Raw genomic sequence first — 25,482 nt, forward strand, 5'->3', positions numbered from 1 at the left:
GGCCCCCACGCCCTCCTTCCCTCTAGGCCACCGTGGGCACAGGAGTGGTGGCCCTCGCGGCCTGGGGACAGGTGTAGGGAAAGGCTGCCAGGGCCCCAGACATGTGTCTTGTCTTGGGGTAGGGTGTTGATGGCTGGAGGTCAGGTACAGCCCTGCTCTGGCTGCTGCTGGGTGGCCCTTTGCCTGGAGCCCCCCCACCCCATCCCCCAGGCCCGGCTGTCCCTGCAGCCTTGCTGACCCTACTGCTGTCCCCACAGCTGGGCCGCTAAGGAAAAGCTGCTCTTTCCTGACCTCCACCTCTTGCCTCTGCTCTTTGTGCATCTCCCTAGAGTCAGCTGCTTGCTGACAAGTCCTGGCCATGCAGGGTGCCCGCTGCCACCTCGGGGAGTCCAATCTGTGGACAGCGCCCTGCAGGCCGTGGCCATGGCCTCCATGGGGGCCCAGGCCTTTTAAGGCCTGGCTAATCCTCTGGTGGGTGACCTGTGGTTTGTCCTAGTCACCCGTGGGCATGCTGGATCGATGGTGGATCAATGCTTTCCCCTCCCTGCCGGGGGGTGGAGGGGTGGGGTGCGGGCGCACAGGCAGGGGAGTGGAAAGCACCTGATTTGTAGTCTGGGTGAGACACCTGTTGGGCTGGCCAAGGCCAGCTGGGGTGGGGGTGGGGGTGGGGGTGAGGCGGGCGGGAGGCGGCCTGGCCTTGTCTTTTGGGTCTGCTGGGCTGGTGCTGTCATGAAATTCTGTGCTGTGTGCTTCTTAGACATCGGAGCTAAGCCCAGAGAGACCTAGTGGAGTCTGGCACACATGTGGTCCGGAGATGTGGCTGGGGGGTGGGAGGGGTATTAAGGCAAGGAGCTGTTGCTGGGAAGGAGGCGGTGACAAATGGGGAGGGGGCCCCACACATCTACTGAAGAAGGTCCAGCCAGCTCTCCATCCTAAAGGTTTGGGAAGACCCCCCCCCATCACCCTTTACCTTTGTCCCTGGGGCCCCGCGCCCTCCGTGCCTCAGCCCCCCTTCTGCCCCACCCCCACCCCAAGCAAGACCACCTTCTTCACAACCACTATTTATTCTTCGTTCTTTCTCTTTTTGTAAGAAACAGTCACAAAACCCAGTGCAAAACCATCAGTGTGGGTGTCCTGTTTTATATTACAAAAACTCCTCTTGATATAGAATATAAAAGGGGGGGTTCACAGGAAATAAACATGATAAATTAGCTCTGCTCTCTACCGCGAGGAACATTTATAGGTTTCAAAATAGACTTTCAACACAGGACCCATGGGGGAAGGGAAGGAAGAGGGGGCTTGGGAGACGGGGGATGCCGGGGCCTCGGCTGGTTTGGGGCATCCTGGCCGGGCCCCTTAGGTGTAGAAAGGAGGGACCAGAGAACCTCCTAACCCCTCAGGTGGGTTCTGTTTTCTAAAAGGCGGCAGCTTCGGAGCAGGAAGGTGGCTTTCAGTCCCGGGTGTGACCAACAGTGTAGGTTGTCCTGTGGAAGCAGGGGTATCCCTACACCCCCCCCCCCCGCCACCGCCCAGCCAGCTCCAGACGACTGTCCCCAGCACCTGTTATGGGCTCTGTGTGGACCAGCCCAGTTAGATCTCAGCACCTGGGAATGGCCTGAGCCGGACCGGCTTGGACCTTTGCTTTTCACGCTTCAGAATCTGCAGCCTTGCCAATGGCTACCAGCCTGGCTCAGTGCTAGAGACGGCCTGCTTTCTCTTTCCAGCCCCAGTGTGGGCAGTGGCCAGATTCAGGGCTCCCTGGCATCTTTCTGGAAAGCCCTTGGGGAGGAGTCTCACATCCACCTGTCTCAGCCAGATGTTCCTCCAGGACCTGCCCTTCTTCCCACTGACTTCTGGGGCCCAGCAAGGGGTGGGAACAGGCTAGACGGGAGGAGGCGGGCAGATGCCCTCTGCCTTGAAGGCCCCAGATTCTCCTGGGTGGTGGGGCCCATGGGGCCCGGAAGTCTGGGACGCCCCTGGACTAGAGCCACACAGCTGCCACTTAGACCCTGAGTCCCGCCAAGCCAGCCGTTTTTATTTTTTCAACTGCAGACTGGCCATTTGCCTCTGCCAGGAAGCCAGAGCTAAGCATGTGGGTGGGTGGGTCTAGAGGGGGCATGCCCGAGGCCCTTCTGAGGCGGGGCTGGGTGACCAGCTGCAGGGGCCCCAGGGATGCCCAGTCGCTAGGGAGGTCAGGGCATCACATATGGAGTAACCAGGACAGGTGGTTACAGGGCTGATGGGAAGCCCCCGCTTGGAGACCAGGAGGGGCACCTGGGACCTGGGACTAGTGGGGACAGTGGGGGGATGGGAGGGGGAGGGGAAGGGACAGGAGGAGGGTCAAAACCGATCTTTACAGCAGGCACAGAGCTGGGGCTGCATCTCTGAAGGGCACAGGTAGCCGGGCAGAGAAACACGGGGCTCCGGGCCACAGCTCTGTCTCTCCCAGTAGCTGGGAAGCTGGAAGGGAGGCTGGAAGCAGACACAGGGCCTGGGGATCACAATGGGCCCTTCCCAGACCCCGATGAGGGACATTGGAGAGGAGGTCGGCACCACGCTGCCCCTCCCATTGCCATGATCATGCCAGACATCACTAATCGAGTCTAAGTTGCCTGGCAGACATAAATGGGACTATGCTGTCCTTTCCCTCAGACCCCAGGCCAAACCTCAGAGCCTCTGATCAGCCTCCGACACCCACTCCTGATTCACTGGGGTCTCGAGGTATCTTGTGATACAGTTGCCAACATTGGTCTAGAACATAAGGCCTGTGCAGGAGGGACTGATTTGTAGGTGCTGTGTGGGCCTGAGTGAGTCTAGGGGAAAGCCTCTCCCTGCCCAAGCCCAGGAGAAACACTCTGAAATGTGCTACGGACAGTGAAGGGACAGGAAACCGGATCACAGTGGAAACAAGATGTCTTGGAGCTCCATAGCCTGCAGAAAATGCATCTCGTTGGGGGGTGGGCAATGAGTGGGCCTTAATACTTTGGGAAGGAGAGAGAGCAAGTGGGATGCTATGGGTGCAACCAGAGAAAACCAGAGAACTCTAATGTGTGTGGAGCTGACGCTAAAAAGTTAGAGCAGTCCAAAGGCAGAAGGCTGTCTTGGGAGGTAGTAAGCTCCCCATCCTTGGAGGTATGCAAGAAGAAGGTGGCAAAGTCTCAGCAGAGATCTTGTGGAAAACATCTGAGCCTCAGTTCTGGGTGGGGAGAGGAGAACCAGATGATCTTGGGGTTCCCTCCAGCCTGGGAGCCACAGAGTTGGTGGAGAACAAGGAAAGGTTGGGGCTTGTGGGGATAAGTGGGCAGTGTGGAAAAGGGACCGTAGTGCGTGTGTGTGTGTGTGTGTGTGTGTGTGTGTGTGTCCCTGCAGGCTTAGAAGTGTGGGGAAATGGGGGAAGAGCAAGGGGGAGGTGGGGAGAGAGCACGGGAGGATCGTCCATAATTTTCTCAGTGGTGGACCTGGAAAGTTCCCAGCCAGCTGCTAGGTCTCTCCAGGGGAAACCAGGATGCAGAGCCTGACAGAGGCCTGGAAGTGGTGAGTGGCAGCCTAGGGACACCTGGGTTCTTGTTCAGAATTGTCATGCAGGTGCTGTGTGACTGTGAATGAGAAACCACCCCTCTCTGGGTTTTCCAGGTGATTTGATCCAACAGATGGGCGAAGCGAGGCCCCCACCAGCTGGGTCCTTCTTGGGGCCAGTGTCTGCAGCCTGCTCTCGGCCCCAGCCTGAGCCAGGGGCAACTCCATCCTCGAAGACCAGGGTTTCAGTGGCCATCCCAAGTCCTTGAGGACATAGTGCCCGTGTCCTGGGCTTTGGTGACCTCTCCGAGGGTTGTTTCTGCCTCCTTGTTGGCTAGATCCTCCCTTTCTTGGCCCCTGGGGCTGAGGAGAAGGCCCAGGCCGGGGGCTGCTCGAGGCTGGTGGGGCTGAGGCAGGAACCTGGGCCTGGGGCTCCTTTGGCCTCTAGGGCAGACAGCTCCCTGGGTTCAAGCGCCGGGGCCCTTGCAGAGAGCCCGCAGGCCAGGCGGGCCACCTGTCAGTCCATATTCTTGTCTCCATTCTGTTTTGTTAAAAAAAATAGCTATTTTCCTCTGCCCCTTCCTGTAGCCACTCACGATGGCTTCGCCTCCCCCTCTAGGGGCAAGAGGGCAAGGGCACCGGGGAGGGGAGGGCGTTGGGTGCTGGGCAGTGGTGGCGGGTGAGGCTCCAGGCTCCAGGTCACGCCCTCTACTGGATGCCCCGGAAGAGACACATGGCAAAGATCATGGCAAAAAGCTGCAGAGGAAGTAGAAGTTGGCTGGTCAGGCTGGCCTCCCAGCCCTACGCAGGGCTGTCCCGCCCCAACGGGAAGGGGCTGTTGGGGCCGTGGGACACAAAGGGGGCCCACCCATCACAGCCCACTCCTGCAGTAGGGGTTCCTGGCATTCCTTGGGGACAAGCACCCCCCCCCCCCACGCCTGGTCTTCTTCATGCAGTGTAGTCATTGAAAGAAGGGAGCTTTGGACATGGATTCAAATCCAGCTCCCCTACTTGCCAGCAGCGACTTTGGGCCAAACATGTCCCTTCTCTCCGCCTGAGTATGTACTGAAAGCTTACCAGGTGCCAGGCACATTTCCAAGTGTTTTCTCAGAAACCCAGAGCAGGAGGCAAGGCACAGAGAGGTCATGCAACTCATCTAAGGTCACGGCTGCAAGTGGGGGTTTGAGTCTAGCCATTCTGGCCTCATAGCCTATGCTCCCAAGTCCCGCACACCCCCTTCTGGCTCTCAGGAAGGTAGTGAGATTGAGGTAGAAGGGGACTGAGGACACCTGCTCTCTAGCAGGTGATTAGTAGAAAGTTACTAGGATCACTCGTAACAGGCAAGGGAGAGGTGGTCCTTCCCAGAGCTGAGAGCACAGTCACGGAACACCAGCCTAAGGGCCCTGGGCTGGTGGGGCAGGCAGAGACCCCGATTCAGGGATGCCCCTATGACCAGAGTGGCCCATGCCCTCCTCCTCCGTCAGGACCCTTCTTGCAAATTGTACAAGGGACAGTCTCTAGAGCACAGGTTCATGGCCGGATCTCTGGGAGGGGAAGCGAGTTTGCGACAGGGATACAGTTCGCACTGCCTCTCCCAGGCGCCACAGCTGGGCTTTCGGGCTGGGGCCAAGGACGGCAGATCAAGAATACAGATGCTGTCTAAGGAGCCCCTGGCAACCCCCACCCTCCGCCAGGCACGTGGTCCCCACCCTCCGCAGTCCCCACAAGGCAGGGCGAGGACCGCCTGAGAGCACGGTTAGCAGCGCCATTTTGCAGAGAAGTCATCTGTGGCTCAGAGGCCCTGTCTGGGGAGAGGCAGAGCCTCCTGGGAGGGACAGAGATCTTCACCTGGAATGCTGCTGGCAAACAGCAGGGGCTCAATCTAGGTTTGCTGCGTGAATGACTAAAGGACCCTACTCTCTACCCATCCGCCAAAGTGCTCCCTGGCTACAGGGCACCGTGAGAAGCTGAGCAAAGCTAAGGCTTGGAGCAGGGCATTTGGGACGTCGCCGAAAGGAGGGACGGAGAGGCTGAGGCTCGGGCAGCTTGACTTCGTTTCCCCGCCGGCCGAGGACTGGCCGAGGGCCAGGAGGAGTCCATCCAGGAGCGGGTCAAGCGTGGGCTCTGCGCGGTCAGGCCACACTCCAGGAGGAGCTCGGGTTTGAGATCCAGGAAGGGACCGGAGAAGGGAGGGGCAGCTCCGCTCCGCGGCTGAAGCGCCCCCTGGCGGCGGCGGCCGCACTCTGCAACTGCCTGCCTTTTGAGGGGGCTCTGGGACTCCGGGGGTGAAGGGGTTAGTTAGGACCACCCTTGTAAGCTGGACAAGACCTCACTGGTCCTGAACCCCCCACAGAGAAAAGGCCTGATCTAGAAGCCCAAGCTGCAGCCCTTTCCTCAAGGCAGGGGTGTTGATCCTCAGTTAAGAGTTCACTTTGGACGTTGGGGGAGGATTAGGCAGAGAGAGAGAGGAGCAGTGATGGGGGCAGTGGGAGGAGGACGGGGGCGGAGTGACCCTCAGAGCCTGGCCACTTCCTGCTGGGGACTTGCTCAGATGAGACCAGAGTCCAACAGTGACTCAGGCAGCAGATGGACACAGCTGGGCTTAGCACCCCACCATCCCTACAGTGGGGGGCCTACTGGGTCCTAGGTTTAGGATGTGGAGGTAGGCTGGGGGGTACAGGGCATGAGGAGTTCTCCCCCAGAGTCCGCGTGTGCCTTGCTTCCGGGGAGCCACAGAAGTGGGGGCTTTTACTTACCTCGATGGCCAGCACCCCTATGGCGAGGGCCCCGGCCAGGTAGACGTAGGTTTCAAAGGTGTTGAGGATCACTGTGTAACAGCCCTGGGAGGGAAGGACCAGAGGGGAAGTCACAGCTGAGCGACGGTCCGGAATCAGGACCGAGGTACAGAACCTGGGAACTGGCATGTGGCCCCAAAACTCAGGCAGCAGCTGGCTTACCCTGTCACATCCCTGTTGGGACTGTTTGGTGGGGAGCGGGTGGAAGGTGACAATACACTGAAGGACCCCCTAACTCGCAAGGTCCCCTCAAAACGGATGGACGCCTTCTCAAGCAGTCCGGGGGATACAGAACTGGGATAGAGATGGATACAGACATGCAGAGAAAGTGGGTGTGATCCTACGGATGCCCTGACCTTGAGCGCTCACTAGGCTCCAGCCCTGCTGGCTTCCTCTGGGTTCCATACCATGCTCCCTCCCACCCCAGGGCCTTTGCATGTGCTGTTCTCGCTCTCCGGGAATGCTTTCCCCATGCTGGGACGATAGGGTGTCAAGAGTCACAGCAGCACCCACACTCAAAACCTGCCAGGAAGCAGGTAGGGAGCACTGGGGATAAAGCCGAGAGACAGCGACGCTGTGAGGAGAGAAGACTTCACATCACCCTGACAGCTGGGGGATATGCACGATTTCCTATTGGTGGTCACCACTCCAGCCTGGAGTCAAGTTCCAGCAAGGTCATCATCCCCTGGGAAGCCCCCTGGTTTGTTTCCAGCGGGAGAACACATTCTTGACTTGCTTGGGGGACCGTCTTGACCCAGGGGAGGCTGAGGAATGAGCTGGAGAAGCCGCCTTGGAGGGTCTGACCCAGGCCGACGGGGGAGTCTGAGTATTTGTCACCAGTCACCTTCTTTCCAGAGTTCCTCATTTCTTTTTGTTGGAGTTCAATGGTAGATGGTGGTGGGCTAACTCAACACCCACGGACAGGCGCCTTCTGCCTTGGCCCCTGGTGGCCATGTAACTGAGTCCTGGCCATCAGGAGCCAGGCAGACGTCTACTGGGGCTTCCTGGGAAAGACGGTCTCCCTTCCCCTGCGTCTTAAACATAGGTGGGTGTCTGGAGCTGTGACAGCCATTCTGCCACCATGGACTGATGTGTGCGAGGAAAGGCCACGATGATCCCAGAGACCAGGCTTTGACTGACAAGACAAAGCTAAGGATGTAACCACAGAAGCCACCACCTTCCAGAAGTCTTGCCGTGTGTGAGGCACAATGGGAATTTGCATAAGCCTATTTCCTTGGGATTTCAGGTTTGCTCACAGACTTGAGACTGGCAGGGTGCCAGGCGAAGTCAGAAATGCACACTGGGCTTTAGGAAGTGGGCTTTGGAGAAAAAAGAAACAAATAGCAGTAGACCTTCCACACAGGCTTTTCAAAGGAGGGATGCCCAGGAGGGATGTGAGTGTCGCAGAAAAGGATCCCAGAAGCCAATCTCCGGGGATCCTCCCAGAGCACAGAGGTAGAGTCACCATAAAGGACTAATGTCGCCGCGCAGGGACCTCCCCGATGAGCTGATTCTACAGCCATGCCCAGGAGATGGAAGATGGTGTCATAATTGGGGATGAGTTCAGAAATGGGCAGCCACTGAGGACGAAGGCCGGAGGGAACAGGGCCTTTGAGAAGCCGCCCTGAGTAAGTCACAGGCGGCCTGAGGACACCGGCGTGGCTGGGTCCCAAACAGCCATGCCTTCAACAAGCCAGAGTTCATTTGTCTCTCATACTAAAGCCCAGGCTCTGGTGGCCTGGCTGTTCCATGGGCTTGTCAGTGGCCCGGGCTCCTCCCGTGATGCTGCAACACCCTAGGGACCGTCCTAGGTCCCAGGTGGCTGTCCCCAGACCTTCATTCCAGCCAGCAGGGAAAGGAGGAGGACCTGATGCGAAGTTGTACAAATCGCTTCTGCCTGCCTGTCCTTGGTGACTGCGTGGCCGCTGGGCCCAGCGGCAAGGGGAGTAGGAAGGGTGGCCTTTCCCCGGGGTCTCATAAGCCCCGTCTCTCCAGGAAGAAGGGCCACCAGCGCCTGTCACAGCTGGAGGAACCTGAGGTCCACAGAGGGTGTCCCAGCAGGAAGCAATCCAGGCATCAAAGCCTGAACACCTCCTCCAGCACCCCCTCATGACCTTAGCCTTCCCCAGAGGCTGAGACCCAACCCCTCGGTGGCCCTGGCTGCCCCAAGCTCCCAGCCCCTGACCCCGGGGCCCTTGCGAATCCTTTGGCACGGCAGGGGCTCGCGCAGGGGATGAGGTGCTGATGCTGGGAAGACCCCTTGGGACGGCCAAGGTCAGGCCTCAGAGCACTGTCCTTCGCTGGGGCTCTAAGGCCCTGCCCTGAGGCCCCCCCCCCCCCCCCCCCCCCCCCCCCCGTCCCTTCTAGCTCCTATCAAGGTTGATGATGTAGTCATCATTACCATGGGGAAGTGTGACTTAAGAGTTTGCTCCTTGTTCATCATGTGCTTCCTTTAACTAGACTATGCGCCCCAGGGGGCCAGGGGCCTTGTCTCCTGTTCCCTGCTGGGTCCCTGGCATCTGGAAGTCTCCCAGGAGATCTTCATTAAAAGTCTAATCGAGGTGGGGCATGGGGCATGCACTGGGCTCATTCCCACTGAACTCTCTGGCCCCCCACCTCACCCCTGCCCTGCCTGGCCTCACACACACACACCCCGGGCAGGGGCTAAGAGAGCGCTCAGGGGGAAGGAGGGCTCAAGCACAAGGGCACTGTCTCCAGGTGCGGGGCAGGGGGGAGGAGGGGCAGAGCAGGGCCCGCTACCTGCTTGTTCAGGAACAGGTCTCTTCCCAGAAGGCACTCCTCCCTGCTCAGCAGGACCCCGTCCCGGGTCTGGGGCTCCCTCCGGCAGCAGGCCTCCGGGACCTCTTCACTGTCCAGAGTCAGCAGTCGGAAAACTGAAGCGAACCTAAAATCTTCGGGCCCATTGACCCCACAGCAACCAAACTAGGAGGAGAGCAGAGGGGAGGGTCTGGTGGGTGGGGCCCAGGGACAGAGACGGGCAGACGGCCTCTCCCAGGGCCAACATCAGGCAGGGCGGTGTGGAGGGGAGTCAAGGCCAGGTTGGCTCTGTAGGCTCCTCCTGTGTGACCCTGAGAAAGTCACTCAACTTCTCTGAGCCTTCAGTGTCCTCCTGTGTCAAGTGGAGGTGACGCCCCCTACCTCACCAGGCGGCAGCACCCAGCAAACACCTGCTGTGGTTACTCTCGCTGACAATTACAGCTTTCTGAGGGCTCCCGGTCTGCATTCGGTGGGCCATTCACCACGGCCCAGAGTGCTGTGTGGAGGTCAGGGGGCCGGCCTCGACCCATCACTGAGGCCCAGTACAGGCACTTGAGGCCCGTCGCTTGCTAAGCCAGGCCTCCTGGCTCTGAGCGCTCATGGCGTCCCTGGGGCGTCACTCACTGTGATCATGACCGAGTTCCAGGTGGCAGAGAAGATGTCTGTGTCGTTGTAGCCCTGGTAGTGCTTGGTGAGCTCCTTGGTGAAGAACTCACGGGTGAGCTGGGGGAAGAGGGGGCAGACGGCAAGGCTGAGACCCTGGGCCAGCGGCCTGGGGCACCCCGCTGGGCGCGGTCTGCTTCCGGAGGGGAGGGCAGGCCCGAGGGCCCAGCACTGGGGATGCTCCTAACTTGGGGTGGCCCTTTAGTCCCCACTAAGGGTTGTGGCCTCCCCTCACGGGATTGCTGGCATGACAGGGACGTGTCCCCATGCACACCCCTCAGCATGCCCGAGGCCTGGGCCCACTGGGAACCTCGCTCGGCTCTGCGGCCATTTCTCAGAAGGAGAGCTGACCCATTGTGGGCAGCCTGATGTCCTGGGCTGTTCCACCCTCCACGGCCCCTCAGAGCCAGGGCAGCACCTCAGGTCCAAGCGCCCCCCGAAAGAGACAGCAGGGTGGAGTGGGCCGTCTGCAAATGTAGTTTCCAGAGGGATCTTCGGAAGGTGCTCTTGCCCTCAACAGGGTCAGGACCCTGCGTGCTGCCCAGTCGGAGGCTCCATTCTCTGCCCACAGGGCTCCCTCCCCCTCCTCTCTGTTCCCCCTTGTCCCGACTCCACCCCCGGTCCCAGGCATGCATCTCCTACCCCCTCACCCCACTCCTTTCCAGGCCCCCTTTGGCTGCAGAGCCTGGTCCTACAGACTCAGGGGAGGGAGCTGGTCCTCCTGGTGACTGGAGTTCCTGGAATCAGGTGGCTGGTGGGGGCAAACTGCCCAGATGGGCTGCTGGCCAGGCCTCAAGCACCAGTGCTCTGCTCTTCTGCACCCCGAGTCTTCCAGGACTCGGGGGACAGCCTCTCTGACTCTCCTTAGACTGTCAGACAACTACTGCTGTCCTCAACTACAGTGAGGAACGGAAGATTCCGGAATGAGGTATGGGGTTGTATAGGGTGCTTTGGAGGAGCAGGGACCCTTAAGGACACCCTCCGGTTCTGCCCTCTGGAAAAGCGCTCGCAGGAAGTGGGTGGCCCGGGGTTGTGGGGCCCGGACGTACGTTCTCCCTGAAGATGAAGGCCAGGATGGCTGCCGACAGCTCCGCCAGGAAGATGATGAGGATGAGCAGGAAGAACTGCAGAGACAGGAGGCACGTGAGACCGCGGGCAGGCGCCCCCTCGCACGCGTCACATGACGGGGGAACGTCCCTCCCACAAGTGAGACATCTGTTCATAACAAGCCTACCATCGGGTCCTCTTTGGAGTCAGCAAGCTCGCCACACAAGTATGGAAAAGTAAGCCAACGAACAAGGCTTCTGGGCCCAGGGCTCCCCCACACTCCCTGTCCCAGGAAGGCCCCCCCCTTACTCGCCCATCGGCTCCTCCTTTTCCAGACCAGCCTTAGCCAAGCCCCTCGCCTGGTGAGAAGCCTCTCCTGTCCCCCTGACATCACAGGTCCCACGGAAAGGCGTGCACAGCGGGGGTCCCTCTTGGATCACTAACATCAGCACAGGCTGTGTCCCCCATGCCGCCGGCGTAGGTGTGCTGTATCTGCATGTCACCTGCTCACCATAACCACCTTGTTTTCAGCCACCTCTCCGACCCCCGTCATTATGGGCACTGTTTTGGCCGAAGGCTGTCGGCAGAAGAAACGGCAAATGACTTTGCCTTCATTCCTCGGCGTTGTCGCTGGCACCCTTGGCATTTCCAGCCTGTGACAATCCTGCAGCTGTCGACCCACCTAGAGACCACCAGCAGAGGACCCCATCCCCCCTGCCCACAGAGCCTGGTTCCCACACACCCTCCCTGCCACCTCGGCTGGCTGCCTCCAAGACTGGACGTGTCCCGGCTGGAACGAGAAGGGTCCTGGGCTTGGCGTCAGGACACCCCAATCTCCTTGCCCCCCTTCGTGTGGCTGGGGACCATCCCTAAAATCCCCTCTGAGCTTGAGTTTCCTTGTGAAATAACCGTGAACCGTGAAATAGCGGGCGTGAGCGTGCTCTGTATGTCGCCGGAGAGGCTGAGCAAAGCTTGCTGAGGCTCTTACAAGCGTAGAAGGAGGCCGGGTCCTTCTCTGCTTAGCCCCCATTTCCCACAGTGGAGGAAATGAGCTGGAGAAGGGAAAGACTGTCCCCAAAGTGCACAGCTCGAACATGCCAGAGCAAAACCTCTCCTCTCAACCTAGCTGTCTCTTCTGGGCACCACGCTACCTCCTCTCTGCTGGAAAGCGGGGCTCAGGACTGGCCCGAGGGATTCTCCTGAACCCCCGGGGGTCTGCTTCCGATAGGTCCGTGGCAGGCTTGCTGGGGTCTGGGGGCAGGGCTCCCCCACCAAAGGGGAGAGTCACAGAGGGTCTCCTGTGCCCCCTGGCCTCGACAGTCACGCTCCATTCTGCAGCCCTGCAACGCCCATTAAAGTGATCCAGGGTCCCGGCGGGGCTCCAGGTGGTTCCATTTGGCTGGAGAGCGATGGCCATCCGGCTGCATTGCACAACGTGCCCCGGGAACCCCTCCCTGCCCCCGGCTTCTCAGTGGAGTTGCTGACAGTCTTCAGGCGGCCAAGGAGTAGCTGCAGACATGGTCTCCATCCTGCGCCAGCCGACGGAGCTGGCTCTGGCGATCAATCACAGCTCAGACAGCTGTAAAGTACAGATGAGACAGAGCTCAGGCAACGCACGCACCGCGGGCTTATCGCGCTGGGAGCCTGCTGCCTTCCCGGATGGCTTGGCACGGCCTCGGTCCGCTGGTGCAGGTGGAGGGCCTGGCTGAGGCTGGCGCAGCCCAGAGCTGCCCAGAGGCTGGCTCAGCACTGAGAGGCAGGCTCCGGCTTCCCAAGGACAGGTACCACTGTGGCGAGCTCTGAGAAGCGAAGAGCACCTGCCGAGGATCAAGAGAGAGCTCCCCACCCAGGTGCTGAGGATCCTGTGTGGCTGATCTCTTCCGAATGCTCTCGGCAGCCTGGTGAGGCAGATGCCTAACCGTCCACACCTCTAGCTGACCGAGGCGGGGGACTGGGACCCCGAGAGGGTAGCACTGTGACCAGGCTGGCCCAACCGGGAGGTGGCACACCCAGATAGGCATGGGGACTCTGATTCCAGAACTCGGCCTCGGAATGCCATGTCACCCCAACCCCGTAAGAGCCTCCAGGTTTTAAGGCTGTTCGGAGAGCCTGTAGGGTCTCTTGTGGACCGACACAGTGCTTCCGGGTTCACCTTTATCAGGTGCTTGCGTGGGCTAGGAACAGAGTTAATGAAGCAACATGCTCGTTTTCTCCCTGAGCCATGATCACAATGCGATGGCTGGGAAACAGGCATTATCACCTTCATGTTCCACAGGAGGAGAGTCGGTTCAGAGAGGTTAAGTGACTGCCCTCGGGTCACACAGCCAGGAGGGAGCAGAGCAGAGATCTGACTCCAAAGCCCATGTTCTTATCAGACCTCTAAGACCACTTCCTCTCTGTCCCTTCATTCCAGGGCTCTTTGCCGAGCACCTGCTGTGTGCCAGGCACTATGCTGGGTACCGGCAAACCAACAGACGTAAGGCAGACGAGGCCCCCATCTCCGTGCAGTTAACGTTGAGCCAAGGTTCATGACTCAGGAGATGAAAATTCAGCATGAACCTGGTAACTCGAGGGAGGAAGGGGGCCTGCATAGCTCCTTGCCTGGACCAGGGTATCCCCAAGCACAGGGACCGGGGCGGGGACTTGAGGGTGTGTGACGCATCACCTGGAGTGAAGCGCAGGTGGTGCAGCGCCAGTAACAAGACCGCTGCTGCCCACCGGCCTTCCTGCAGGGCCTTCCCCTGGACCTGGCCTCAGGGCTGGTCCCGATGCCTCCTGGGGCTTCCTGTAACGGGACGAGGCCTCTCCTAGGGCTTCTGAGTTCATCTTACCCCTTCCCTAGAGACACACTGGCCAGTAATTCAGGAGCATCGAATGTACACGACTTTGCTTAGGCTGGAAAAATTAACAGAGGAATGGAAACTGCACTCTTGCCTATTTGCAGGCATTTCCAGGCTCTTCTAGCCCATCCGCCTACTGGCCCAGCTACTTTCAGCTCTCCTTTCGAATAAATGTTTACCAAATCCACGTGCTTTCCGTGCCATTCGGCTCATCTCTCTCTTCTGAATACACTCCTCTCTTTTTGCTGTTCTCCTTTCCAATTTAGCGAGCCTGTGTCGTCAAATGTAAAACATGTTCTGAATCTTCACAGAAGTTGGTTAAGAACATTCCGTGAATGACTCCCAGGTAAGCCGCTATGAGAAAGGGAGGCCACAAAATGTCCATCGCAGGCTGCAGCTGCCCCGTGATTTGTGACAACGCTGGAACTTGGATCCACAGGGATGTCTGGAAACCGTATTTTCAGAGAAGCGGGTCCGTAGGTGATGTGGTCATTAGGTTCAAGGGTCCTGTCGGCCAAGGGTGGGGGGCCCTGGGGTCTCAGACTCAGAGGAGCGGGAGAGGGCAGCTCAGTTACCCCCTCCCCAGGCCTCCTCCTCAGTTGAGGCGGCCCAAGTCACTCCCTCTTGGTCCTGTCCGTGAGGGGTCTTCCCTCCTGCCCTGAAGGCTGAGAGGCAGGGCTCAGGGTTCTCCAGGGACCCAAGCGGCTGCCGGCTGGGAGACTTGGTGTCTTTGTTCAGCTGGAATGGCCGAAAGCCTGGCCCAGGTGAGAAGTCAGAAGTGGCACGTCTTATTTTTTGGGTCTCGAGGTCCTGAATCTATTTGAAAACCTTCCCGAAGCTTCGATGACTGTCCCCAGAAACATGCATGTGCATACAACACACGGGCTCCGACATAACATTTTGCACATAATTTTAGGTGAATTTCAGACACAGGAGTCCATTTGAGGTTAGGGGCCCCTCGACGAGCCCTGATCTGAGAGATAGGGGACGCCCCATGGGTCAAAAAGTACCCTGCCTCCGTTGGGGTGCCTGGGTGGCTTAGTTGGTTAAGAGTTCGACTTTGGCTCAGGTCATGATCTCGCAGTTTGTGGGTTCAAGCCCTGTGTGGGGCTCTGTGCTGACAGCTCAGAACCTGGAGCCTGCTTCGGATTCTGGGTCTCCTTCTCCCTCTGCTCCTCCCCCCGATAACACTCTGTCTCTCTCTGTCTTTTGGGAAAAAGAAAAAAAAAAGAGTACACTGCTTCTGACTTGCACTGTGGCCTCAAGCTAACAGGTGCTGGGCTTCAGAAAGAGGAGGAAGAGGGATGGGAAGGGAAGGGGAGTGGGGAAGGAGAGAGGGGAGGGGAGGATTGGGAGATAGAAGGGGAGGGAAGGGGACACAGGGGAAGTAGGGAGAGAGGGGCAGAGACTAGGAGAGCTCAGGAAAGGGATAGGGAAAGGCAGCAGGAATAGAAAGTGAGAGATAAGAGGCAGTGAGACAGAGGCAGAGAAAGATGGAGAAAAGAGAGAAAAGGAAAGAAGGAGCAGGTGGCAGAGGAGAGAGGTGGAAGGGGCTATTTTAAGGCTCTGAAGGCTGGGCCCTGGCCGAAGCTGGGCCTCAGCTCTTCCTTGGGGGACTTGGAGGTAACCCCAGCGGCTCTCTGGGTCTCGCGTCTCCTCTGAGCACCAGGGATGGATGTACTCACCCACTGGCAGGCTCAGAGGCTGCCACTCCATGGGGAGGACGTTTGAGGGCCCCCGCCTGTTTCCAGCCCAGCACTCCAGCCTGCCCCCCTCATCTTGGCGTAAGGAATGAGCCCAGGGGCTGAGGCAAGGCGGGGAAAGGGAGGCTGGCCTATCCAGGGACCCAAATCCCAGCTCCTTTTAAGGTCCCTGTGGGCTCCCAAGCCAACGTTGGCCCCAGCTGGCGCTGTAGAGGGCTGCCCGCCAGGGGGCGCCCGAAGGCCTCTGTTTCTCTCCAGATGAAAAGTTTGCAGGGTTCAGGCTGCTGAAGGCCAAAGGGACCCAGGGCTCCCGAGTCCCACATTTCACAGTGGATTTCACTTCCTGTCTGGGACACGGGGGATGTCACTGCGACAAGAATAGGGGCCACCCAATCTTTGCTAGGCTGGGGAGGAGGCGCCGTGGTGAATCTCTACTTCCCAAAGCCACAGGAGCCAATAACCTTGCAGAAAAGACCTCCCTCTCCTAACTCCCGGGCCCTCCATCCACTCGCCCACGAGGGGCACTGCACGCTGACGCAGCCACACGCACACTTCCCGAAGCAGGGCTGTCTCTACCCTATCCTGGAGAGAAGCTCTCCAGCCCTGGGCGCCCAGGGGAGGGCAGGTGGCCCAAAGGAATACAGAAGGGAATACAGAAGGTCAGAGAAACGGAACACCCACTGCATGCCTTGTTTGGCTCCCACCCACGGCCACGCCATCCTTTGATGAGCTAGTGAAGACACAAAAGCTCTGAGAGGCTTAGAAATGAGGCCTGAGTCACAGCATTAGTGAGGAGACCAGCAAGCCTCGCACTCAAACCCAGGCCTGCTGCATGGCCTGCCGGTCCGCTGGGGCGGGGGTGGCGGCTTGGCCCTCAGCGGCTTCAGGATCTAGTGAACTCCGTGGCCTGCGGGGGCGGTTCAGGGACTATTTATTAAAGAATAGAGACTTCAGGGATCACATCACCTCTGTTCGAAACCCGGAAATGCAAACGGCGAGCAAGGCACCCCAGGCACCTCTCCTTTACCAAGGCTTCTATATTTGAGTTCTTGGAAGCATCCTGGGTCACGATCTCAGGGGACTATGCCTTGGGGATACCTGGCTGTTCAGACCTGGAGGCCAGAGCCACTCCATGTGAGGACAGCTGTCCACTCGGTGGGCACAGGCCCAGCACGAGGGCCAGGCTCCAAGAGCCAGGGTGCACGGGCGAGCGGAACAGGCTGGTAGCCTTCCCACCCCTGGAGGACGGTCCACTTGGCTCAGGCCTAGGTGTGACTTCTGGTCCTTTGCGGTGTAAACACAGGACACCCTGGGGGGGGGGGTAGGGAGGTACTCACGAACAGCAGCAGACACTTGTTCTCACGGACGGCCCCGCAGCAGCCCAGGAAGCCAAGCAGGAAAAGCAGGCCCCCCATGGCCAGGAGGACGTAGGCTCCCGTGATCAGCAGGGGGTTGGCGGCCACGATCTCCCGGAAGCCGGTGGGGTCCACCAGGACCCAGATGCCGATGGCCAGCAGGCAGGCCCCGCCCAGCTGCTCTCAGGGCCCATCAGGAGGGAGAAGAAAAAAGAGGCGGACGCGGAGGTTAGACACTCCACGGCGCACCGTCCCCCTGAGCGAGGCTCCAGAGAAGCCCCAGCGACCCAGGCAGGAGCCCCATGGCCTTCCCAGCAATGCTTGTCTCTGTTTTGCCTGGTTACCCAGACCTTCAGGGTGTCCTCTGTACCCCATCTCTCACCCACACCCCAATGCAGGCTGCTCAGGGCCATGTCATGTAGTTTATCCACCACTTTGATATTCTCCTTAGATGTCTGACCTGCTGGATAATGAGGTCCTCTAGTCCAACCCTCTGATTCCACACTGAGCCCCAGCGGGGGCCAGTGGCTGCTCAAGGCCTCAGAGCAAGTTCATGGCTGAGCCAGGGGGAATCCCAGGACTCTCTGACACTCGCCAAGCCCGTGAAACGCTCTCAGAGGCCTGTGCTGTGGCCGTGCCACACTGGGGGCTGGAAAAACGTGGACACGAGCCTTTTTCTTCTAACTCAACAGGCGCTCTCGACAGGGTGGGCTCACCACTCTTGAGCCTGCTCCTTGAAAGCCTTGTTTCTGTCTTCATGTCCACCGGCCATCTCTCCGTGCCTTACTGAGCGCTGGGGAAGGGCAGCTCAGCCCAGAGAAAGGGCTGTGCCTCTTATCAGCTATGTGACCTTGGGTAAGTGGCTTAACCTCTCGGAGCCTTAGCTTCCTTTTTGGGTAAAAGAAGATACAAATTCCCACCTCCCAAGGTGGCCTCGAATGAACAGAATGGATACAATGTGCTTAGCAAGTTTCAATAAATACTCTTGCACTTTTCTCGGGGACAGACAAGCACTGGGAGCAGATCTGTTGCAGAACAGTTTGGCCTCATCAGAGTTGGAAGGAAGTAAAGTGTTTGAAATCCCCGCATGGGGGAGTTGCAGGGGGGACCAGAGGTTCCCCAGCGGCATGTGTGAGCTTGGAAGCTGGGCCTGGAATTCAAGTCTGTAGGGTTGTGGGCAAGCAAGGGAACCCAGGAGAGTTGCCGGAATGTATACAAAATAGATGGAGGGAGAGAAGAGAGGAAGACAGAGCCAGAGTTGAGCAGAAAGGAACCCTCTCCTTTCACAGCGACCCTGACCTGGGCTCCGCTCCTGGGAGAAACCAGAGGCCTGAGCAGAGCCCTGGAGTGGGGGGTGGGGCCTGCCGACAGGTGGGCGGGGCTACAAGGCGCTGGGCTGGCCACCTGAGCACTCAGGGCCTCTCTGTGTTTTCATGTAGAGAATCTATAGGCTGGATGCTAAGGATGGAGTGAAGCTACGGAATGCTGGCACAATCTGGGCACTTTCCCCAAACTAATCTCGCTGAATTGAAAAACAAAACAAAAAACCTGCTGAGGTAGGGACTTAAGGGATGAAGATACTGAGGTTCAGAGAGGTGAAATGTGTTTCTGATCACAGAGCTGGTACGATGCAGAGCCAGCTTTGAGCCCCAGTCCCAGAGAGGTTTCAGGTTACATCAGGTGGTGACATCAGCGAAGCCCCTGAGGTCTGCAGCCGCTCCGGGGGTCAGGGGTGAGTGGGGCTCTCTGTCCTGCCTTCTGATCACCCCATCTCCTCCTTCTCCCAGACTCTCCACCAGGGGTCGGATCCCTATGGCCCCAAGCCTTTATTGGAGAAATGAACGGTCCCAGGGGTCACCTGCCAACCATCTCTCCTGTGATGGTGGGCTCGTTGCAAGGGGGTGGGCACTATGGGGGGCTCTCACCCAGGAAATTCTGGCCGGGCAGGTAGAGATGCTTCCAGCACTGGCCCCTGCTCCTGCCCCCAGGACTCAGCCCCCTGGGAGTCTGTTCTCGGCACCCAGCAGAGGCCCAGGGAGGTCCCAGGCACGTCGCAGCCATACTTACAAATATGAAGAAGTTGAAAACAAACATCAGATACTTCATGCAGCTCAGACAGTCGCCTTCCATGGTGTTCTACCTACAAAACAGCAAGGCCCCTCAGTTTCCCCACGGGGGCACCCCTCCCCTGCCCCTTCCCCATGGGTGTTCCCAGAGGTCAGCCCCGCCCTTGCAGCAGGTGGAGGAGGAGGGGTGACAACTTCCTGTCTCCGAGGCAGCTGGGGCCACAGTGAGGAGCGAGAACAACTCGGAGAAGCCAGCCGGCCTGGGCTCAAGCCTGAGTTTACCATTTACTTGCTCTGTGGCCTCGGACAAAGGACCCCACCTTTCTGAATCTTGTTCTTTCCCACAAGTCCTTTCCAGAAGCTTCCTCCTAGCAGTACGGTGAGCAGGACTAGAATCCAGGCCTCATAAACTTCCTACCATCCCCACACCCTCCAGCCCATAGAATGGTCCTCCTCACAATGCCGGTGAGGAGGGCTGTCACAGGGGCAAAGGGGTGGCATGGGCGCCTGCCTGGGGGGCCCAAGCCCTGTTCCTGAGGCCAATTCCGCCGCCCCCCACTCACACACCCTGACTACTTCTATCACGAGACCCAACCCATCCCACCTACTGAGGAGCCTTCTCCATCCCTACCTAGAAGTAGGTCCCTGGGAGCGAGCCACTGAATGCAATTCCATTCAGCCAGTATTAATTGTGCACCGACTGTGTGCGAGGCACTGGGCCTTGAAACCAACACGAAGCAGCCCTTTTGCATCCCTGGGGGAAGCAGACGGCAGCTGCTATCATGGCTCAGGCCTGTATTCAGTATTGTCACACTTTCTTCAAGACAGCCCCGGGGACAGACCTGGGGCTGGGATCAGAGGTCCAAGTGACAGGTAAGGAAACCAGGCTCACAGTGAAAATAGCAAGTCCAATGTCCCCCGGCTGGTAAGGGGCAGGGCTGAAGCGGAGCCAGTGTGGAGTCCTTCTTTTGGGGACCCTAGCAGGTGGCCTGGGGGTCCACGACATGACTTGGTGCAAAGAATCCTGGGAGTATGTGTTGGATGTGGACAAATGTGGGAAAGAGGGTGCTTCGTTACTTTCAACGGTTTCCCATCCTCCCTCCGGAGGGAGCTGGGGTCACCTTTCCTCGCCCACAAAGTAAGGCTGACAAGTCCTGCCTTAAGGGTTTGCTGGGAGGCCTGTGATGATTCATATTAATAACGGTAATCTCCATTTGGGGAGTGCCCACTGTGTGCTAATATTGCCAAGTGTTTCACATATTGTCTCATTTAATTCTTGTCACAACCCATGAGGTGTGTGCCCTGGTTATGACTCAACAACCCCAGGATGTGGGGAGATGGTCCATTTCAAAGATGAGGACACTGAGGCTCAGGGAGGTGAAGTGACCTGCCCAACACCCCAGGCCTTATAAGCACGCCGCTCGGTCCACTCCAGACCCCCCGTGCTCCACCTGGTCCAGGGGCAGAAGGAGCACTGGACTAGGAGTCCAGAGTCCCAGTCTCCTGCTTTGCAAGTCACTTCCTCTCTCTGGCCTCAGCATCTCTGTGAAATGAGGGAGCAGGAGTTTGAGGACTCGTCTGTTCCCTCCATCAGGCTTGAACTGGATGGGCCTTGGAGGGCAGCGGAAGCTGCCCCACTAAGATGCTGGAAGTCTGCAGGAGGCCAGGCTCCAGTGTCCGCCTCCTCCACCCACCCGGGCAAAGCTGCTCCCCAGGGCAGGATCTGGCTTCAGCTGACTCCAGCGCTTTAGCAATTAAGGGGCATAATAAATATGGCAGCTCATAAACAGGCTACCTGCATTTATTAGGTACCACATTTGCTACAGATTATATCTAATGGGTAGTTTGTGGAGGGCTGGGCTCCCAAACAATTGCAATAAAAGGAGCATGTCTCCTGGGAAGAGGCTCTCACCACCTCAAAGGTGAGGCAGGTGAAAAAACATGACGTGTGCCAGAGAGCAGACTGAGATATGGAGACCCCAGTCCCGGGTCCCTGGTCCGGGGTGTGAGAGCGGATAGAGGGCGTGTGCCTTGCTGAGGATCAGAAGTCCAGCTCTGAGGCGGCTTCCTAACCTGGGGCAAGTTCCTAAACTGTAAGCATCGACATGTAAAAGCAATGCTCCCCTCGCACCGCGTGAAAAATAGAGTGCCAGATTCGCATGGAAAATAGGGAGTGCGGGATTCGGCACAGGGTGGCTAACAATAGCAACAGCTAGTGGCAGCTGGCATAGCTCAAATCCTTACTGCTTGCCAGGGAACATGCAGTGTCAATCCTGGCGAAGCCCCAGGATAGAGGTAAGGTGCAGGAGCTGAGGCTCAGAGAGGTGCGGTCACTCATCCAAGGTCATAAAGCATGGATGCGCCTGAGGCAGGATTTGAACCCAGGTCTCTCTTAGTCTAGAGCCACAACTCTTCGCCATCATTTCCACTAAGCACTAATTCCCTTGCTCGGCACATCCATTTTCCTTCAAAATCCAGGCCTGTCTTCACACCTCCTGGGCCACCGCATTTGCTGCCGTTCAGGGCCATCAGCCTCCAGGGCTACCGCCCAGCGCCAGGCTGAAGTCAGAAGACCATTGCCTGCCAGTGTCACCTGCCGCCAGGCCTTTCTGCACACGGGACACCCCTCCTCAGCCAGCTGGCCCGATAGGAGGGACAGGCCAGGGAAGCCCCGATCCCTGCCTGGATCTGGCTGTTCGCTCCACCCACCCACGGAGCCTTCTGGAAATCAAGCGTATCATGGCCCAGCTCCCTGACTTGCGTCCAAGGACCTTGTTTCTGGAAGTGGGCTGAGAAGAATCTTGAGACTGTGAGGTCCAGGAGCTTAACTGTTTCTCAGAACCAATGTTCCAAGGCACTTCAGGAGGACACCGGGGGTCTCTCTGCTGAAGGGAGATGACGCACCCACCAGGGTTCAAAGGCCCCCAGAGCTCCCCCCATGCCATGGAGGTGACGGGGACCAGGAGAGGGACCGTATCAGTGCGGGTGGGGGCTTCAGGGTCAGACGGGGCTTGGCCCTTCTGCTTTCCGGCCTCCTGACCTTGGACAAGCCACGTAACCTCTCTGGGCCTTTGCTTTCGCGTCTGCAAAACGGGGCCAGAAATGCTGATTTCATCGGGAAACCGTTCGCTGAAGACTGAACAGTAATCCCGACAGAGGGCTTCACGCCGCGAGGAGGGGGGCCCTTATTTCCTCCTCCCTGCTGCCCAGCCGTAAGGTGGCTCCTCTCGCCTGCTCCCCCAGACATGGGGGGACTCCGATGTGGACGATTTCTGACCAGGGAGAACGGTCCTCAAACTGGGTTCCCTGAGGCTAGCACTCTTCCTAAAGCTGTTTTCAGGATTTCAGTCAACCCCTTGGGAAATCATCCCCTCACCCCGCGCCTGGCTCTGGGGTCTCCCCCAGGGTGAGCGGGGCTGGGAGCCTGCTGCCCTGGATCTCGGGATCTCGAGGTGCCTGTCACGGGGCCCCTCGCCTGCCCAGCTGAGGGCTCTGGGCCTACAGACAGGCATATCATACAACAAGACCCCCAGAGGCGCTGACTGTTTCTCGCACAACCAAACCAGGTGTGTCAGAGCCTTCAGACTGGTCAGAAACCTTTCTGCAACTCTCCCACTGGCGTCACCACTGATCTAGAATCTGGAGCTTGTGTGACGTATGTCACCAGCATTTTAATAAAAGAGGTTCTTGGTCACAAGAAGGGAGGGTGGCACAGATCGGCCCGATCCCCTCACTTGGGAGATGGGAAAACAGGCTGAGAAGTGGAAAAGGGGTGTGGCCGAGGGAGCGATGGAGGTGAGCCTAGCGCCCTGGCCTTGAAGCCCGGTCAGGGTCCGTGGACACACTGCCTACTTGGTGTTGTCCTTATTTAATTTGGTAGCACACACCTTCCCTTGTTAGAACACGTGCTTCGTAAAGGCATGGACTAGGTACCTGGGGGCTCAGTCAGTCGAGCATCTGACTGGCTCAGCTAATGATCTCACAGTTCATGAGTTTGAGCCCCGAGTCGAGCTCTGCGGACCGCTAGCTCAGAGCCTGGAGCCTGGTTTGGATTCTATGTCTCCCTCTCTCTCTGTCCCTCCCCTGCTCACATTCTGTCTCTCTCTCCCTCAAAAATAAACATACATTAAAAAATTTTTTTAAATAAAGGCTTGGACTTGTTTTGCTCACTGCCGTGTTCCTAGGGTCGAGAGCCGTGCCTCGCACACAGTGGGTCCTCCATTAATACGTCAGGAGGAATGAACAGTGGGAAAAGAGAAAACAGATACCAGTATGGACCTGCAAATCAGAGATGTAGACCAAGACGTGTCAGAAAAAGAGGGAAAGACAAAGGAAAACAGCAAGAGGTGACAGGGGAAGAGATAGACGGAGGAAGGGCAGAGGGGGATGGGCAGGGGCCGGTGTTGGGGGATGGAGCAGAGGCGCCCACAGAGGGAGGGGCGTCAGGTGCTGACACGTCACCGGGGCAGGTCTTTGGGTGTCGGCAGGACAGAGTCTCCAGTCAGAGGGGCTCTTGTGTCTTCTTTTATGGGCCCAGCTCGTCCTGGAAGAGAAAATACCCAGTTACTCTAGGAAGTTAATAAGCAGGAGAAGGTTCAAGAAGCTGTTTATGAAAACCTACCCTAAGGATGCACACAGGGCAAGCAGCTTGCTGATCCAGGCCCATCAGTGCTCGTGAAAACCTCTCAGCATCTGGGCCCTTCCAGCTGGGTGGGGCGCCCGCCCTCTGTCCCTACGGCAGCTCCTGGGTCCTCCCAGGAACTGTGTGGGGAAGCGTATCCCTAAGAGCCCTTCAGTTTCCGGCATGGGCTTTGTCTACGCGGATGCACATGTATGCGGCCGATGAACCAAGGGGAGGCGGCAGGTGCGGTGGCCCACACACCTGGATGCCACAGGGCTTCTACCTGCGCCTCTGCAGGTGCCGGCAGGGCCCCATTCAGCACACCTCCTCCCCAGAAAGCTGGACTTCTGCAAGAGAAGTCTGAGGCTGGAGAGGGTTCCTTAGCCTCATGGAAGGATTTGCCAGAAGGCTCCTTGAGAGGGCCAGGTCCCAGCTGTGGACATGAGGGTTTGGGTTCAGGAGTCAAATGGGGCCACATGGAGGCTTGTGCACTGTCATACCGGCGGGCACGGCCACGGTTGGGTCCTGCTCAAGGACACACACGCATGAGACTGGGGAAGCTTGGGCTGTGGTGGGCATTCTCATGGGGACAAAGGGAGAGATTTGGGGTGTCTTAGGGGCCAGTTCAGACTTTGTCCCATTTATATGGGGTGCTGGCTGAAAGATTCGTCTCCATCCATCCATCCATCTGCTCCGAAGACACGGATTGGCACCTGCTGTGTGCTGGGTGCCGTGTTAGGAAATAGGGATTAAGTAAATACAAGTAAGTACAAGGTGAGCTAACTGTCCATTGGTAAAACTCCGCTAGGGGCCGGAGGGAGGCTTCACGGGGAAGGGGTGTCACAGGCGAGTAGGTCTTGAGGAAGGGCGGAGGTGAGGCTGGGCAGACGGAAAGGCAAGAGAAGGGGCCTCCCTCCCGAGAGCTCCCTGAAGCCCCGGGAGCCGGTACCCCAATCTGGCCTAAATGCACACATGTGGCCGACTTGTCAGCCGCCTGCCTGTGGATGTGCTGCAGAGCTCTGGGCTGCACGCTCACGTGCATGAGCTCACTGGACGCTCCCAACACCCGGAGGAAGAATCACACCAGCACCGCCATTTACCCAGAGGAAGGCAAGCCCCGGAGAGGAAATGGCTCATCCAGCCTTACACAGCTGGGATGGGAGGGAGCCGGGATGCAAACCCAGGACTCAGGATCAGACCTGGCTCTGGGAGAAAGCGCTTTATCCACCCATGTGCACTAACACTGAATCCTCGCAGCAGCCCTGCTAAGAGGACTATTGGCCGATTTTACAGAAGGAAATTGAGGCTTACAGATGTACCTGGCAAAGCTGAGCATCCTCCTGATCCCAGGAGATTCCAGGCAAGACATCAGAAAAGCCGTACTGGGGGCCAGGACGGGGAGGGGGCAGCAGCCCAGCCCCATCTGGCTTAGACAGTGATGAATCCCCTGAAGTCTGGCTACAGGGGTGAGGGAAGGTTCTGTGTACTCTGCCCCCTAGCGGGCAGGACACTACCAGCAGGGTGGACACAAGAAGCCCCCCAGGTCTAGGCAAGGTCCAGGAAGCTCTGGGCTGGACCTCTGTTGAGGGATGGCTCACTGGGCAAATAAAGCCTATGCAGGCTTCTTTCTAGAGTTAGGGTGTCTGCGGTCTTGGGGAGGGGGGCCCCAACTCTAACTCAGGGGTTGTACCCCACATCTAGCCCTGGGGCTCCGGGATGCAGGGAGGAGTCAGTTTTGCCCTACCCCTGTTTCTTCCCTGCCCCAGCCCAGCCCTGGTCCCCCAACATCACCATTCCCACCGGGCATCTCAGGCTGGCAGCTGTTCTGAGTGTGATGCGGCTTATCTTCCTCTGGACATCAAGGCTGGGGTGAGACACCTCGGGGACACACGAGACCCATCCAGCGACAAGGAGCAGGCCCTGAACTCCCTGCCTCTTCTCTGGGTCTCACCACCCATCGTATGCCGGCGCCTGGGCTGAAACGAGCTGACCCCTCTTTCGAGTTCCGACCATTTTGAACAAACCTCCCGTCTCTCTTTGTCCTTCTTGTTTCCCTTACCCCTGGCCCGGCTCCTGTTTTCTGACACAGTCACGATCT

At 58.4% G+C, this 25,482-nt stretch overlaps 2 protein-coding genes across 3 annotated transcripts in view; one reads left to right on the plus strand and one right to left on the minus strand.

Annotated features, from left to right (window-relative positions):
* Nucleotides 1-453, plus strand: part of TP53I11 (tumor protein p53 inducible protein 11) — a 13,272-nt gene extending 12,819 nt beyond the window's left edge. Inside the window, exon 8 of the mRNA XM_029915542.1 lies at nucleotides 330-453. Coding sequence (XP_029771402.1) covers nucleotides 330-453 — 124 coding nt within the window. The remainder of the gene's footprint in view (nucleotides 1-329) is intronic.
* Nucleotides 454-1,048: 595 nt separating this feature from the next.
* Nucleotides 1,049-25,482, minus strand: part of TSPAN18 (tetraspanin 18) — a 166,948-nt gene continuing 142,514 nt past the window's right edge. Inside the window, exons 4-11 of one of the 2 annotated variants that reach the window (XM_029956802.1) lie at nucleotides 23,225-23,306; nucleotides 18,765-18,837; nucleotides 16,680-16,874; nucleotides 10,802-10,876; nucleotides 9,714-9,812; nucleotides 9,072-9,254; nucleotides 6,273-6,356; nucleotides 1,049-4,272 (exon numbers count right to left, since the gene is read on the minus strand). In XM_029956802.1, the coding sequence (XP_029812662.1) occupies nucleotides 4,225-4,272; nucleotides 6,273-6,356; nucleotides 9,072-9,254; nucleotides 9,714-9,812; nucleotides 10,802-10,876; nucleotides 16,680-16,874; nucleotides 18,765-18,827 (747 nt within the window). In that variant the 5' untranslated portion in view covers nucleotides 18,828-18,837; nucleotides 23,225-23,306 and the 3' untranslated portion in view covers nucleotides 1,049-4,224. Of the gene's footprint in view, nucleotides 4,273-6,272; nucleotides 6,357-9,071; nucleotides 9,255-9,713; nucleotides 9,813-10,801; nucleotides 10,877-16,679; nucleotides 16,875-18,764; nucleotides 18,838-23,217; nucleotides 23,307-25,482 lie in introns of both variants that reach the window. The other variant, XM_029956803.1, reaches the window with a different exon arrangement.

This window comes from Suricata suricatta, chromosome 11 (assembly GCF_006229205.1).
Source record: "Suricata suricatta isolate VVHF042 chromosome 11, meerkat_22Aug2017_6uvM2_HiC, whole genome shotgun sequence".
Lineage (NCBI taxonomy): Eukaryota > Metazoa > Chordata > Mammalia > Carnivora > Herpestidae > Suricata > Suricata suricatta.